At 47.4% G+C, this 18,038-nt stretch overlaps 1 protein-coding gene across 2 annotated transcripts in view; it reads right to left on the bottom strand.

Moving 5' to 3' along the window:
- CTNND2 (catenin delta 2) overlaps positions 1-18,038 on the bottom strand; it is a 473,556-nt gene that overhangs the window by 18,299 nt on the left and 437,219 nt on the right. For both annotated transcript variants that reach the window (XM_075542985.1, XM_075542984.1), the window contains one exon: positions 4,157-4,283. In XM_075542985.1, the coding sequence (XP_075399100.1) occupies positions 4,157-4,283 (127 nt within the window). The remainder of the gene's footprint in view (positions 1-4,156; positions 4,284-18,038) is intronic.

An 18,038-nucleotide genomic window follows, 5' to 3' on the forward strand; every position in this document is an offset into this window, starting at 1 on the left:
GCAATGACACTAAATGTAGGAAGGTCACAGGCCAGGAGGTACAAAGTCTTGTGGATCCAGTGGCATTGTAAGCATCTCAGTGCTGGCAGGGTCTCCACGTAGCTCCTCCAGTTCTCAGACAATGGAGTCTATCAGCCTAGAGCCATGTGTCTTGTCAGTAGAGCATCTCTCAGGGAGTGAGTAGGAAGCGAGTGTATCTCCTGCCTCCAAGTTGGGAAAATACAGGAATTTCCATAATCCTTAGGGAAAAGCCATACCCACAGGCTTTATTGGCTACGATCAGATTGACAGATTAGACTCCACCCCTTCACTCTTAATCCTCTCAAGTCCCAAATTGACACCAGATGATGAAGCCACCACACCCTCCGTTTGCCTGACTGACTCAAACCCTTTGTCTTCTAAAGTTTGCCCTGTTGTTATTGTTCTTGGTAGGTGCCGCCACATTGGTACTAACTCACAGAGATCCAAAATTCAACAGAACTCTGCTACGAGTATGGGAAGGAGCCCTGTTGACACCATAGGCACGTATTTGTCTGCTGTAACCTTTGATGGCTCCCACCAACCGCCACAGGATTGTGGCAATCGCACCATAAGAAGAGGTCACTTCCTTGATTCCTGGAGTGTTTGGTATTCCCCCCACCCAGCCATTCTGGCTTTCCAGAGTCTTGTCTCGGGCTGGACTGAAGGGGGGAGTCCTGGTGTATAGTGGACCCCGCCTCGGGCTGCTAACCATAAGGTCTAAACCACTTCAGGAGAAAGATGCGGCTTTCTGCTCCCATGAGGAGTTACAGCCTCAGAAACCCATGACGGCAAGTTTACTCCGCCTTCCCAAACTCCAAATTTACCGCCATTGAGTTGATGGCCATTCATAGTGACCCTATAGGACAGGGTAGAACTGCCCCTCCACTGTGAGCACTAGAATCGACTCAAGGACAGTGAAATTGGCCTTTTTGATTTAATTTAATTTAATTTTTCCTGATTAGACTTAGTGTTATGAGCAAGACAAGTGGGGCTTCAAAAGGCTCACGGACAAAGGAAATGACAAGGTCATGGAATTTCCCTACAGACTTTGTGAAGACCCCTCTAATGCATGTGTTGCCTGTGTGTGTGTACAAGGAAATCTAATTCTGTGCCCCCCACAGTCGCCAATTCGATTCTGATACTCAGTAAGTAGCCCTGCAGGGCCTGCCAGCAGCTTCCTAAGGCTGTCCTCTTTATGGAAGCAGATGGACTCCGTGATTGTCCTGCTGGGGCTACTGGGTTCGAACCACGGACCTTTCCATTAGCAGCCGAGCACTAAACCGCTGTGGCACTCAGGCTCCGTGAGCAATAACAGTGCAATAGAGCACAAGTGTTCCCCCGGCTGGGAGCGGGTGACTGAATTTTGTCCCGCGTCCTCCATTCATCTCTGAGTGTCCTCCGCATGGCGACAGTAAAGGCTGGCATAAAGTTTTATGGGAAAGCTCAAGGGCAGAGAGACCACTCTGCCGGGGAAGGTTCTCTCCCAGGCTTCCCGAGAATTGGTTTGAGGAAGTTTGACATCCTCTGGGGGTGGGGAAGGGAGAAGCTTTTCCTCAATGAAAGCTTGTACAGGGTGGTGTCTGGGGTTTGTGTGGGTGTGCGACGGGCCATGTGCTTTCTTAGAACAACATACAAAAATCAGAGGTGATTGAAGAACTGGGCAAACAACACTAAAAGCCCAGTCATGTCTTCCTCAAGGACATGTTCATACATGGCTTCTAAATGTTTCTCTGATCTTCTCTTTGTCGTGACTTAGTACCCGTGGGAGTTACATAATTTCATATCAGCTTGATAAATAGGTTATAGGGGTGGAATCTAGCCTGTCAATCAGGTCACAGCCTGATTGATGCCTCCTCATGGGCGTGGCCTTTTCATGAGGATCCTGGGAGTTTTCCCCTCTTCCTCCCTGGAGGTGCGACACACTCTCACTCTGCTTCACATTCCTGTTGACAAGCCACATGGAGCCAAGCTGATGGCAGCCAGAGGCCTGGAGACTTGTCCCGTGCCATTGGACCCATAGAACTCTCTACCTGCCAGCCAGATCTTCCTGCATTCAGCATTATTGTATGTGCTGCATGAGTCTGAAGAGGAAGTCATACACTAATTTCAGACTTAGAGGATAACATTGAACTTATGGACTTGATATGGACTGGGCTGGGATGTTTATAGGGCTCTTTCCCATACATATATGAGTCTCCCTGGATTTGTTTCTGTAGTCTGCCTGGACTAACAGTATCTAAGTAATTATAGAAGTACACTCAACATTTAACCCCTAACCAAACCAACTGCTTTGCAGTCTATTCTGATTCCTAGCGACCCTCATGGACAGAGCACAGCTGCCCCACAAGGTTTCCTGGGCTGTAATCTTCACAGAAGTGGGTTGCCATGTCTTTCTCTTGCAGCAGTATGGTCAACGGGTTCAAACCATTGACCCTTGGGTTAGCAGCCAAGTACATTAACTACAGCACCACCAAGGTTCTGCTTTAGCAAATAGCAATGTCATAAAGATTAGAGAAAAGTTAATTACCGTATATGCTCCAGTATAAGCCGACCCGAATATCAGCCAAGGCACCTAATTTTACCACAAAAACTGCATTAAAAATGTGCTGTTTACCTCGGCTTATACTCGAGTATATACAGTAAATTAAATTAGTCTAGATGAAGGCAAATATCATGACGATGGATCTGTTGGTTCTTACCAAACTCCAAACTCACTGCCATCAAGTCAATGCCGACTCACAGTGACCCTACAGGACCAAGTAGAACTGCCCCTTTGAGTTTCTGATACTGTAACTCTTTACCGGAGTAGAAAGCCCCATCTTTCTCCCAAGGAGCAGTTGATGGTTTCGAACCAATGACCTCTTAGATTTCAGCCCAACATATAACCACTATGCCACCAGGGCTCCTGTTGGTCCACAAAGCACAGTAAGCGGCTGATCAGACATGAGCGCTCAGGAAATCCTCAATGACAGGTTTTGAGGGTGAGTTAACACAGGGAACAGCACACCCACTCTTTCCAGCTCTGTGGTCGCTGGGTGCCAGTAAGTCGATGCTGGTTCAAGGGGACCCCATGTGGCGGGACAGAAGTGTTCCACAGGGTTTTTCTTGAATGTAGTGCTTTGGGCTTGTTGTCAGGAGAGACTAATCTTTGGAAGGGGCCATCCTGCTGGGTAAAGTGGAGGGGCAGGGACAAAGAGAAAGGCCCTCAAGCAGATGGGTGGACGCAGAGGCTACATCAATGGGCTCGAGCGTAACAACCATCATGCAGCTGGCGCATGCAGGACGGGCCAGCGCTTTGTTCTGTTGACCACTGGGTCGCTATGTGTCAGAACTGACCAGGTGGCACCCAACCACTACAATCCTTGGCCCGGGTCACCAGCTCTGTCTTCAGAAGAGCCGCTGGCAGGATTTGAAACTCCCATCTGAGCGCGAACCCACTGCGCACACTCAGGCTCTTTCCTCCTTGTTGGCCCAACTGCTAACAGACACAGTAGACTTCTGGGTTGGCAGCGCATCTCCGGGGAGTTTGGATTTGCAAACCTGGGGGTGGCTTTCTTTTTCATTAAAACAAGTTTATGGGAAAGGGGACTGAAAAGGCCATGGGGGTTTCCCCTGGACTTCTTTGGTTTTTAATTGTGAGTTAGGTGGTGGGGGGGGGGTGGTGGTGTTACATTTTAGATCACTGTCTCTGCAGGCAACAGTCCAAACAGTTATCCCCTGATGGCTCTTGTCCCTCTTGTGGCCCCACCCTCCCTTTCGGCCCTGGGAATACCTTCTGGAAGCCCCTTGCTGCTTCTCACTGACCCTGAGCCATCTGACCTTCAAGCATCTAGGAAGCCTGTTAGGGTGTCCAGACTGATTTGGGGTGTGTTGCTGCAGTGTGCTTTGGAGTCAACTTCGACTCACAGTATCCCCTTGTGCCAGCTGAGGGACAGAGCCCTGTTAAGTTTTCTCCCCTGACCCCTTTGTAGGAGCGGATTGCCAGGACCCCCCTCTGCACTCGGAGGAGGCCCTGTTGGCTGGAACCTCTGACTGCTTGGCAGTGAGCACTTAACGGATGCACCACCACATGAAGTCGCCAGGGCAGCAGCTGGGTGTGGGGTCCTGGTGGTAAGGGGTTGGAAGGGGTCCTTACCTGAGCGGTTGTTGGGAGACACTCGGACGGGGGAGATGGAGGGCGTGCGGGAGGAGGAGTAGGGCCGTTGCCGATCCCTCTCGATGGTGGACGAAGAGGCCACGAAATGGTACTGAGACCACCCGTCCTGCAAAAGACAGCGGGGCATGGTGAGAGGGGCTGCGGGAGCAGGAGGCTCTTCCGGCTGGCAGCCTCAGGCTGGGTGTGTGCAGGCAGCTGCAGCTCAAGGCTGAGAGACAGGTGGGAGTGAGACACACCTCCTCCTGCCTGCAGACCGGCGGACCACAGGGCTGGAGGCTCGCGGCTGCCTCCTCCCAAGTGGGGACTAAGTGGTTTCTGCCAAAGCACGTAGCCCAGATGCTTTTATCTAAATGAAAACAGGATGCTCAGGATGGGTACTGACCCAGAAGCACTCTCTCCACCGGCCTTTGGGCCTGCCTTCCCTCACCACCCATTTTGCAAATGCCCCCAAGGAGGTCCTCTACAAGTGTTTACTCAGCTCCAGAGCCAATTTGTTAGCAGTCAGCTTCCTCTACCCCAAATTGCTCCAAACTCCTTCGTTGCCCCCAGACATCCCCACCCATCCCCCAAGCCCTTGGAAGGATTGTTCCCAGGTCCTCACACTTAGATGGGTTTGTGCTCTGGTTTGACCTGAGAGATTTTTGTGTTTCAATGTAACCTCTCATTGACATCCAGCGAATCCGGACTCATAGCGACTCTACAGGACAGGACAGAATTGCCTCCATGGGTTTCGGAGACTGTCGCTCTTCACAGGAGTAGAAAGCCTCGTCTTTCTACTGAGGAGCAGCTGGTGGATTCAAGGTGCTGACCTTACAGTGACCAGCCCACTGTGTACCTGAATGTAGATCCCATACAGAAATAACGCAGTCTGGGAATCCCCCATTCATCTTCTACTGGGCAGAACATGTATTAAAAGCACACTGACTGTTTTGGGTTGTGAGAGCCGTAGAAATGCAGTCTGGACCACTTTTGTGTATTTAGAAACAGCAGGAAGACCTAAAAATAGCTAGAAATGCTGGTGCCACAGACACATGCACGCACGCACACCTCCCCCAGCTCACAAGTTACTCCTTCCGGGCCTTTTGCTTTCCTAACCGGATCGTATTCCTACCCAGCTAATGTGCCCGCAGTGTTGAAGTTCTCTGAAGAAGCATGCTCCTGCCTCATCCCATGCCTGTTTGACAAGGCCAGCGTTTGCGGCTCTGTAACCCGTCCCTCCTCCCAACAATATTCAGATCTTTTGTTATTAAAAAAACACCTGGCTACTCAGTGATACCGTCCAGTATGCAATAACAAGGCTGGAAACATAAACAGACCCAAAGTATTAAATCTCACAATTGAGTATTTTTATTGCTAACGGCTACTACCTTAGGATATCTGTTTATCTAACTCTCGCTGTTGCCTCTGGTCTATTTGATTGACAGGATGCGGCAAAGACAAGGTTTCTGGAGGTGCTGCTGCTGTTGTTATTGGGACGAATCACAATGCCTCCCCTGCTCTCCCTCCCCCCAAATCACAACTTATGGTGAGTCGTGCGGCGCTACTGTGATCCACAGCGTTTTCATTTTGGGAAGTTTTTGCCAGGCTCTTATTCTTAGTCCATCTTAGTCTGGAAGTCATGCTGAAACCTGGTGGATGACTGGAGGCTGCAGTGAAGGAGCACTGGCTAGGATTTGGGCTCAGGTCTCCTACCTGAAAGGCAAGACCTCTGCCCCTGAACTACCACTGTCCCCTTGGGAAACACTGCCCCAAACAAAACCCAAGCCAAGCCCTCTGCCAGCAAACCAATTCCAGCTCACAGGAGACATGAACAAACCTTTATTCGGTGCTTCCTATGGGCCAAGATTTTTCCTACCATCTCACACACTGGAATTTTAGTATTGCACCCATTTTACAGGTATGAAATGTCGAGCCTTTGGAAACTGACAGGCTCCCTGACAGTCCAAGAGGAAGCAAATGCAGAAACATACAAACTCTAAAACCTGGGCTTACAGATAGTGTACCAACGAGAGAGCCAAAGAGCAACGGGGGCGGGGCAAAGACGTAGGTAGGTGTAGAGGATGGGGGATAGGGGTGGACAGCGCTGGTCCTGCTTTTCTGAGTGCTTGGGCCAGGGAAGTGCACTTGGACTGATGGTTTCAGCAGGGACTTGGGATGTCAGAGAGAGGCAGACAGAGACTGGGGCTTCCCAAGCCAAGGGAAGAGTTGATGCACAGGCTCTGAGAGGGTATAGACAGATCAATAAGAATTCACTCTGACTAGAGAAGGGGCAAGGGGAGAGGGCCCGGCAGGAAGCTCTCTGGGCACCCAGGTCAGTGTGGGGAGCGTCAAGTAGAAGCAGGGACACCAGGTGAGCAAGCTGCCGTGGTGAGCACTGGGGCAGGCCCCTGTCACAAATCGACCCATGGACTCACGGCATGACTCAGCACTTTCACTCCCCCAGGTCGGCCCCAGAGCAGCTGAAAGCAGAGCCCTGTCTACTTACCGGTGTGCACTACAGTGTGAGTCACAATAGCCAAAAGGTGGAAATGGGAACCCACGTATCCATCCAGATGAAGGAGTGGATGGACAAAATGTGGCACATGCTTACAATGGATTATTATTTAGCCATCGCAAGGAGTTAAGTATTCATGTATGAGAATGTCTCATGGCCATCGAGCCCATACTGACTGATAGCGACCCTTCAGAACAGGGGAGAAGTGTCCCTGTGAGTTTCTGAGACTGTTATGGGAGTAGAAAGTCCTGAGTCCCATCTTTCTCCTATGGAGTAGCTGGTGGTTCTGAACTGCTGACCTTCAAGATAGCAACCCAATGCGTAGCCGCCGCACCACTAAGGCTCCTCTACATGATAGCAGAGATGGGCATAAAAGACATGTTGTACAGTCCTGTTGACAGACAGACTTCAGAGAAACTGGGGTGAGGTCCCAGACCCCAGCAATAAAAGGAAGATGCCAATTAGGTGGAGGTCTTCAAAGGTGAGTCACAGACATTTTTGCGATTCCCAGTGCACATAAAAGTTAGGTTTACATAATACACACTATGGAAAAATTAATAAAATATTTTCACCAACCCAACTCCAAACCAAACCAAACCATACAGAAACCAAAAATCAAAACAAAAAACACCCAAAAGATGAAAACAAACCCAACAATAAGAACTCACTGCCTTCGAGGCGATTCTGACTCACAGTGACTCTGTAAGACCCTATAGAAACTCCTTTGGGTTTCTGACTTTCAGTCTTTATTATCTTTTGAAGATAACGGTTTATTGGCAGAATAAAAACTGTAAATAATGATCTAGATGTAGGTTCATCTATAATGATATACATGTAAATAATGATGTAGATGTAGGCCACTGCATGTTCATCTCACTTGTGATGTAGAAGATAAATTTTGAGATTCTAGGAAGCTGGTGAATGAGAACTTTGGCTTCCTTTGAAAAGAGCCCCAACAATCAAGTCTTTTGCCATCCAGCTGACTCCAATGCACAGCGACCCCTTGTGTGCTGGAGTAGAACTGTACTCCGTAAGGTTGTCCAGCGGATGGCTTTGGAGAGTCAGTCGCAGGCCTTGATTCTGAGGCCCGTGTGGGTGGGCTTCGGCACCCACCCCTTTCAGCTAGCAGCTGAGGGCTTCACCGTTTCCACCACCTCGTGGTCCATCTCGGCGTCTTTTGATGATACGCAGACCAGCATGACTTACTTGGCCCAGTAAGTGACAGAGAGCAAGGTAGTTTATAAGGAGAAGACTTGCCAATACTTGAGATATTCTAAGGCCCACGGAGACCGAAGGAAGAACCCAGGTGCATGTCGGTTATGCTTTGAGCTGCTGACCACACCGCAGCTTGAGACCACCAGCTGCTTTGTGGGAGACACGTGAGGCATTCGAATCATGTGGAGTTCTAGTCTCAGAAACTCACAGGGGCAGTTCTACCCCGGAGGGCTGAATCACTGGCGGTGAGTTTTGAAGGAGAAAGAAAGCCAGAAGACACAGCTCCAGGTTTATCTGATCTCTAGACATCCACAGGTCACTCAGTAACTCTCCCTGATGTAGGTGATTCAGCGTTTCATGATCTCACGGTGCTTCCGTGAGAGTGCGACTAACTGACCAGGCGTGTCTCGGTAAACGTCAGGATTGCGGATGCAATAATGAAACAGTTCACAGAGGTGTCAGGAAGTACCACAGTGTCAAGTCTTGTGTCCTTGCCAAGACCCCATGCTGGATAAGCTAACACATGACCCACCTGACCTTCAGATGACTTGTTTGTGGATGATGGGAATGCCCTCCCCGACAATGGGAATGCCCTCCATGATCAGATCCATCTGGGAAGGGCCACAGCTTTGCATGGAAGTTGGAGAGAGGAGCCTGAAAATTGGGAGCAGGTAGAAACCCCCAGTAAGGCTCTTGGACAGCAGTTCCAGGAGCTACGGCATGTGCATCAAGGAGAAGAAAGGGAGTGAGGGGACCCGACCCCTTCCCCGATTCTTTTTCATTCATTGGGATGTTTTTTAAAAGAACGCAGTGACCCAACATTGAACTTCCACGCTGCTCTGTCCAACCATGACTAAACACGCCTTCTTCGCAAGTTAGCTCTGACCGCACACTTTCCCCAATAGCAATGAATGCACACCTGCAACTCCGGGCAGATCAACCAGTCTTCAGTAAAATCTTGTTTCTTCTGGATAATCACCCTACGCCCGGTAGGTCTTTTGTTTCACGGAACTTGAGGTCTTCTTATTGAACAAAATGCTTGACTTGTTAACAAGAATGGGAAGGAAGAGGTGTTTTCTTTGGGGGGGGGTTCCTAGAGGATCACTATAGGCTGCTCGCTATAAGTTGGGTGTCGACTTGAGGGCAGTGGGTTGGCTTGGTTGGTGTGATATCGTTAGTGCTAAGGAATGAGCCGTGCGCACCCTTGCTCTCTCCCCAGCTAGCGCTCCATCTACGCTCCTTCACTTCCCTTTAGCGATCAGCAGGGCTGGCATGTTGCTGCCGCTGGCTGCCCTCCAGTTGGCTCTGGTTCATGGTGACCGCTAGCACAATGGAGTCGGATTGTTGTGATTCTTAGGGCCGCTATCGGCTGCCTCATTCAGAAGCAGACTGACTACCAGGTCTTTCTTCCTAACCATCTTAGTCTGGGAAAAATTACAAAACAAAACAATTGTGACGGACTGGAGCCTGGGTCATTTGGGCCCATTAGGATGGGCGAGAACTGGTCCAGGGAGTTCAGAAGCTGTAAAGCTTTCTATAAACAGACTGCCTCCCTCTCTCTCCCAAGGACAGCCTGGTGAGTTTGAACCGCTGACCTTTTAGTTCATAGCTGAACTCTAACTACTACCCCACCCATGCTCCCGTCTTAGCCTGGAAGCTCCACTGAAACCTGTTTACATCATAACCGAGCACCGACCTCCAATGTCTGATGGTGGCTGGTGTGCATGAGATTCACTGGCCTGCACTTGAACCCAGATCTCTCATCTGGAACACGAGTCTTCTACTACTGAGCCCCCAGAGCCCACTACACAGGTCAACACTAGTTGAAATACGGACAACTTAGGCTCATTCTTTTGAAGTCATTAATAGCATCTTTGATAACCAATTTTTCTGGTTGAATTTGAACTTCCGGTTGGTCAGAGTCTCTTTTCTGAATTCTATCATATAAGGTGCTTACTCACCCTTCTCCTTGGCACCCTGTCCCTCAGGCCTCTGGGTGTCAGATAAGAAAGTTCAGGGGAGAAAAACGGAGTGTTAAGAAAAGCCCGAGTGACGAGGGCAGGGTGGTTAATCCTTAATGTCGATGATAAGGAATTCTTTTCATGGCCCGCCTTCAGCCCCGCAGAATGCATGCCCTTCATCTGGAGACCCGGCCTAGCTGTCAAAAATGTGATATGATATCTGCACTTCAAATTGGTTTTTATTTTTAACACATTAAACTTTAAAACGGGAGGTTGTTAAATCGTTCCAAGAAGATGGAGGTAGAGATCCAAAAGAGGAGGCGAGTTCAAAGTCACTGAACTTTAAATTGCCATCAGGAATAATCTGATTTTCTTTATCTTACCCTTTTGCTGTCCTTCCACCCGACTCAGCTTCTGTGTTAAAAGTTTCAGACGTGTTGCTTTATGAACTTGTATTATTCCCCAAAGCTAGTCTCCTCTCTGTCAGTGTTCTCAATGGGCCAAGTAAGAAAATCAAGGTCATCTTCCTCTTCCCAGCCACTTAAGCATTCATGATCTATGTACATCCAGGTGCTCGATGAAGTTTCCATAGACCCAACTCCTTTTACATTTTATGTTGTTGCTGGCTGGCTCTGAATCGATTCTGACTTACCGTGACTCTATGTGTACTGAGAACGGCACTCCACAGAGCTTTCAAGGGCAACCTTTCAGATCGTAGTTCAAGGTAATGATGGGTGGGCTCAAACCACCCACCTCTCACCTGGTAGGTCAGTGTTTAACTGTTTACACTCCCCCTGCCCTCCAAATTCATTGCCCACAAATCAATTCTGACTCATAGTGTATAGAGCAGGGTGAGAACTGCCCTTGTGGGTTTCTGAGACTCTTTAAGAAAGTAGAGAGAGAAGGACAGTTAATCCTAAATATCTGTGTTATTCCTACTTTCTTCAAGAGCCTTGTCTTTCTCCCATGTCACCACCCAAAGGCTCCTTACATAGCTCAAAGATCTGAAATTGCTACCAATCCCCATTTAAATATTTTGGATGTCTTCAAGGAACCCCGGTGACAAGGTGAGTGATTCAAACCTAACAACTACTTGCTGCGGGGGAAGATGAAGGTGTCTGTTCCTAAAGGTCGACAGTCTTGGAAATCCAGTATCGGGTGGCTATGATTTCGAATCGACCCAATGGTAGTGGGTTTGGTTGTTTGGGTTGGAAGTCACCTTCAAGGTGAACCCATTTCCAGCAAGACTTCACTTTCTTCCTAACGCTTCACTCTTAGAAAAAGGAAAACAGGACTTGCTTGATTGGTTTACCGTAGTCCAAACATTCCCCTTAATCCCAGGTAAGGAAAATTAATGCCAGTCACTCAATCCCACAATTGCCCGGCATCGAGAGCGTCTTTGCTCCGGTGCGTCTGTGTCTGCAAAACCCTCCCACGTCATGCCACTCTCCACAGATTTGTCCACATCCCAGTTCATGAATTGTTTAAGAGCTCGTCTACCAGAGGGCTCAAATACAGGAACAATTGTGAAGAGAGGCCAGGACTGGCCAGGGTCTCCCTCTCTTGCATGTTGGGTCTCTCGGAATCCACAGCACCTAACACCACCACCGCCACTTTTATCTTGTGGAAATTTTATTTTCTGGGTCACCTATAAATTGCATATTCCATTGGGAAATCAGGCTGCACAAGACCTCTTTAACATGTTGATGAGCAAGAATGTCACTCTAAGGGCTAAAATGCCCCTGACCAAGCCATGCAATTTTCAATTGCCTCACAGGGATGTGGAAGTTGGGCATTAAGGAAACCAGTGGCGTGGAATGTCTTTGCACAGGTGGCAGTGACTAAGAGCGATACGCAAAGGCAAATCAATTTTGAAATCGAAAGCCCTTAGAGACCTGGAAGTCCCCTGCCCCATGCGGGAACGTCAGCTGGGGCATTTTTATGGTTGACTTGTATAGGAACAAAAATAGTTCTCCACCTCAGGGCAGCTCAGGGCCCGTGAACTCCAATCACAGCCAATTACCTGGCCAACCCACTGGCTGTGTGGTTCCATTTTACACTTACACACCTGTGATCGGGCAGCACCAGCCTTCCCTTCCTGCCAGGGGAAACCTTGTTCATCCTGCTCAGCCCAGTGATAGGCCCACCGTCCACAGGTACTCAATGCATCACAGCTGCTGAATGCATTGTGCCTCTGTGGGTTTGAGGGGTTGTTTGTAATGACAAACATCTCCTTGCTACTATCAGACACTCTTCTATGACACTCAAAACTCACTGCCATTGAGTGAATTCTGACTCTGTAGTTTTCTGAGACCATGAGATTGATTATCATGATATTGTACAATAACTAGTACACTTGATGTCACAGGTTTGCAGCTGGCCTCCACCATTCTAGCACTCTTGTCCTGTGTAGGAATCCTGGTGGTGCAGCGCTTATGCCTTAGGCTGCTCCCATTTGAAACCACCAGCCTCTCTTCTGGAGAAAGACTTGGCTCCAGTAAAGGGTTATGGGTTTGGGAACCCACAAGAGCAGTTCTACCCTGTCCTATAGGGCCCCTCTGAGTCCGCACCACCCCAGTGTCAGGGACTTGTGTTGCCCTATGTAACCAATGGAGATTATTAAAGACAAGACCACTTAACAATCAGTTAGCAAACCTCCTCATAATCATCTCCGGCGGTTTGTTTGTCTGTCTTTGATTACTCTGGAGGCAGCACAGGGACCAGGTGGTGCTCAAGAAACAGACAGACATTTTTGATGTCTGCTGTCCTTGACAGCACCGTGGCTCATCACGCTTGTTGATTTTAATTTGCTTTGAGTGGTTGGCCTTGGAGAAAAGTGTGGCAGAATCCTCAGGGCTTGTAGGCATCCAGGCTGATTCATCCCTCAACCCACAAGGCGGACAGCTCAGCGTTCCATTTGCTAACAAGCTCCCCCCCCAACCCCAGGAACTGATTTCTCAATTGGAAGAACCCTCACGATTTTGAGGAAACAGGATTGCTTAACACGGTGCTTCCACCCAAGCGTCAGTGGGAGGAGCCTCCTGGTGTAAACCCTGTCCATGGTAGTGATGCACACCCCCCTCTTTGTTTCCATACAAGGTACTCTACGGAAAATGGAAGTGGGATATTCTGGAGGACAAGGTGCAACTGAAGAACCAGGCAGGTTGTGCATAAAAATGAAGAAGCCACGGGCTCCTCTTTGCTGCCATAAAACAAACTTCCATCTATTTTTAAGGTAAGCTGCTGGTTAAGGACCCATTACAACCAATTCCATCAACAATCCCAAAAGTTATTGAAGTTAAATATTTAAACAGAATGTTAAGAGCCAAAGGGAATGTTTGCAGCTTCAGGCAGAAATAAATACCACCTGACACACTAGTTGCTTTCGTTCATTTGTTTCAGCTCTGGTGTGGCTAATTAAGTTTAATTAAGTGGATTTGGATGCTTAACAGTATAAAAACAAACCTCACAAAGAGTCATCTTTTTAAAGAAAAGAATGTATAAATCCATTTCAGGAATCCAATGTACTGCTATTGGCTTCAACCTAAAGAAATGATTTCACAAGAAGAGTTTGAAAATTATAATATATGTGTATATCACACATGGAGTCGTGTGGTGCTATGGGCCAGGCACTGGATTGCTAACCAGAGTTGGTGGTTCAGACCCACTAGTTGTTCTGGAGGAGAAAAATGAGGCTGTCCCAGGAGTTGGGATAGATTAGATGACAGGTTTGTTTTAAACACACACACACACACACACACACACAAACACACACACGGGCTTCAAAAAGCTAGTGGAAAAAATGGAATGAAAAGATAATAGAATTTTTCTATGACCTTTTTGAAGACACCTCAACTTTCTGGGAAGGGCCACAGGGGAAAAGTACAGGCTACTATGAGCCATTTACTAGCCTAAGAGAGCTGGCAAGCTCACCCTGAAAATGCAAGGGTTAAGTTGAGCTATAAATAGCTAGGTTTGGAGGAAAAGAGGAGAGGCATCCCTGCACCCATGTGAAGGTGTCATCTCTGTCTGCTAAGGATGTTGTAACAAAGTACCACTCACAGGACCACTGGGACAGCCGGCATTCTCTGGAAGAGGGCGAGAGTTTTGAAGTCTGCTGTCCAGGTGCCACTGGGGCTTCTCGGTCTCTCTCTCAACACTGAAGGTCGAGTCAGTCCTCAGCTCTTCCTAGCTTCTCATGATGGTTGGGAATCCTGTTGTTCCTTGACTTGCAGATGCATCACTCAAAGCTCGGTCTCGATCTTCTCACGGCTTTCTCCCCAGATGTCTGCGCCAAAATGTCCTTCTTGTTTTAAGGTCACCAGCTGTTTGTGTAGGTCCCACCCCAATCCAGCATGACTTTGTTTGACCATGGTTACCCCTGGGAAGATCCTATTTGTAAGTAATGTTTACACATTGCAAAGGAATTGATTTGGGGAGGGAACCTACTGTACCTCACGTCAGGCTTTTAGGTGAACATAGCTTGATGTCTGTAAGGAAGAGAAGGGGGCAGCAGTAAGGCTGAAGCAAACTGAGTGACAGGCAGGGAGGAAGAAAATGAATTAGAAATGGAAGAATGCTAATCCAGTGACTTAAAACGAGAGATCTCAATTTCTATGAGAATATTCTGTGTATCTAATGGAAAATAGACTTGAGATGTAGATTTGGGTCCACAAACATAGGCTATGCTGCCCATCTATCCATAAATACAGTTGAGCACATAGGGGACAAAGGCTATGACCCATAGGTGTTATTGAGTCAGCTCTGACCCATAGCGACCCCATACACAACAGAATGGAACACCGCACAGTCCTGTGCCATCCTCACAATTGTTCCCATGCCTGTGCCCATTGATGCAGCCTCTGTGTGTAGGGCCTTCCTCCTCTTTCCCTTAACCCATAACCCCCCCCCACACACACAGTTTATCAAAAACTGGTTTCTCCTAACAATATGTCTAAATAATGTAAAACGAAGTCTTGCCATCTTCGATAGTTTCTGGGATCTTAAAGGCTCAAAGATTAAAAAGCAGCCAACCAGCTGAAAAGCAACAAAGTCCACATGGAAGCACACCAGTCTGTGGGATCATGAGGTGTCGAAGGGATCAGGTTATCAGGCATCAAAGAACAAAAAATCATATTGTGAATGAAGAGGAGTGCTGAGTGGAGACCCAAAGCCCATCTGGAGGCAACTGGACATCCCCTTACAGAAGGGTCGCAGAAAGCAGATGAGCCAGTCAGGGTGTGGTATAGCACCGAGGAAACATACAACTTTCCTCTCATTCTTTAATGCCCCCTCCCCCCACTATCATGATCTCAAGTCTACCTTACAAATCCGGCTAGACAAGAGGATGTACACTGGTGCAGAAAAGAGCTGGAAACACAGGGAATCCAGGACAGATAAATCCCTCAGGACCAATGATGAGAGTACCAGGAGGGTAAGGGAATGGTGGGGGGAGAAAGGGGGAACTGATCAAAATGATCTACATATAGCTCCCTCCCTCGGCAACAGACAACAGAAAAGTGGGTAAAGGGAGACATCAGACAATGTAAGATATTAAAACATAATAATTTATAAATTATCAAGGGTTCATAAGGGAGGGAGGGGAAAATGAGGAGCTGATACCAAGGGCTCAAGTAGAATGAAAATGTCTTGAGAATGATGATGCCAACAAAGGTACAAATGTGCTTGACACAATGGATGGATGGATGGATTGTGATAAGAGGTGTATGAGCCCCCAATAAAATATTTAATAAAAAAGAATGAAAAATTCAGGAAAAATTGGGAGGATCGGTAGAGAATATGACCTTGATGACAGAAGTGAAGTTACAGATCACATGATAGAATATTACAAGACCAATAACTCTTCATCACAAATAACTCTCCCCCAAACAAAAACAGCAATAGATGTGGACCTCAACAGACAGAATACACAGGAATCAAATGGGTTATCTTAGTGAAACAGGTGATGGAGAAGCTCAGTATCACTAGCAAAAACAAGGCCAGGGACCAACCATAGTACATATCACCATCGCTCATGGGCAAATTGAGATTGAAGTGGTAGAAAATTAAAGCAAATCTGTAATAACAAAAATATGAATTTGACTATATCCCACTTGAATTAAGAGAGAATTTCTGGAATAGACTTGACACACTGACCATTAAGAATGGAAAACCTGGTGAGCTGTGAGATGACATCAAGAGCATCAGACATGAAGAAAGCAAAGGTCATTGTGGTGGCTAGATTTTCTGTCAACTTGAGCCTGTGTGAGATTGTCGGGTGGAGTCCAATCAGGTGACAGGCTGATGATGGCTCCTTGGGGTGGTGGCCTTGTTATAAGGGAGGCACTGGGTCCTTCTCTTCCTTTGGCCCTTTACCCATCCCCCACCCCCTTGCTGGATTCTATGTCTGCCTCTAGGAGGCGGGGAGGTGACCCTGAGAGCCAACCTCCCAGCTGTCGGTGCCCTTCTGTGTTCCCATTGACCTTGGATCCACTTGACTCTGCAACTATGGGTGATTTCCCTGCATCCTGGTCTACCCTTCTGCGCCATCTGCCTATGGCTATGTGAGTCTGAAGAGGGTCTGGCTAGCATCAGACCCATGGATGTGGGTTGAACTGGGCTGGGATGCCATCTTGATATAAAGGTACTTCTTGACATGAAGTGCTTTGTTATACATATATGAAAGTCACTGGTTTTGTCTAGACAACCCAGATGAACATAGTCATTAAAAAGGCAGGAAATAAAAGGCGTACTTAGGCACATGTCAGGAGAGGCTCTGAAACTTGTTCGTGGAGGTATGTAAATATATTAAATGGGAGCTGTCTTAAGTCCAAGTTGGATTTGGGAGAAGAAGTGGCATGTGGGATATCTCTGCTGTCATCAGAAGCTGCCTCGTGGCTGAGCAGAGAATAACAGAAAGATGTTTACTTGTTTTATTGACAATGCAAAGGATAAACGTGAAGAATGGGAATTCTAGAACACTCAATGATGCTCACATGGAACCTGTAAACAGATCCAGTCTTTTGAACAGAACTAGGTCTGGTGTTTAAGGAGCCCTGGTGGCAGAGTGGTTACACATTGGGCTGTGATCCTAAAAGGTGAGCAGTGTGAAACTACCAGCTGCTCTACGGGAGAAAGATGGGCTTTCTACTCCCATTAACAGCTACAGTCGTAAACTCAAAGGGCAGCAGGGTCAATATGAGTTGGTATAGACTCAATAGCAGTGAGTGAGAGATGCTGTTTTGCTTCACAGCAGGAGAGCACCATCCACAAGGAGGTTTTATTTTTGTTTTCATGTTGCACACAGGGTTACTAGGACTATCAGAGGTGACCTCACAGCACCTGACAATAGCATAGGTAAACAATAACATTAGAGATCCCGAAGACAAAGTTCATATGGCAGGAAGGCATAGGAAAGAAAAGAAAATGGGAATGGGAAATATGAGGAAGTGGGATAATTCTAGAATTGCTATGAGTAGTCAATCAAGGTAAAGGAAGTTTTCTCTGTGGTGTAACCTGCTTCCAGTGTAGGTGGACACTGTGGAAAAGCTGTCTTGCTTTTTGTGGGTCTGGATTCTACGTATGATTCATCCTCAGACCTCTAGATCCTTGGATGTGAGCCAGTGTTCTGATGATCCTGTGAGGTGTTAGCAGCCTGCCATCTTACCTGCTAGCCTTAGATTCAGCATCCTTTTCAGCCATAAGCTTGTTAGCTTACCTGCCCATCTTGGGCTCATCACCCCTGGAAACAAAGTAAGTCAAGAGAAACTTCCAGTCTGACATCTGACCCACAGTCTTTGAACTTGCCTGTCCCTCTATGTCTCCATAAGCTCCACTGACTTTGTTTTTCTTGAGAAGCCAACTTAAGACAATGTCCTTTTCTGTGACTGGTCTCTCCTGGTAACATGTCCAAACTACATGAGATGAAGTCTCACCATCCTTGTTGGGAAGGAACATTTTGGCTTTGATGTCTCTAAAACAGATTTGCTTGTTTTCTTGCAGTCCATGTTACTTTCAATATTCTTCACCAACACCATAATTCAAATGCATCCTATATATAATATTATGTATTAGATATATATACATATAATAGGATTATAGCTTTGCAGATGTGTCTATGCAAATCCATAATCCTGGTAGTTAGAGTAGAAAACAGCTTCCTCTAAATGTGAATGAATGAATCAATGAACAA

The sequence above is a fragment of the Tenrec ecaudatus genome, chromosome 2, assembly GCF_050624435.1.
Source record: "Tenrec ecaudatus isolate mTenEca1 chromosome 2, mTenEca1.hap1, whole genome shotgun sequence".
In the NCBI taxonomy this organism is placed as follows: domain Eukaryota; kingdom Metazoa; phylum Chordata; class Mammalia; order Afrosoricida; family Tenrecidae; genus Tenrec; species Tenrec ecaudatus.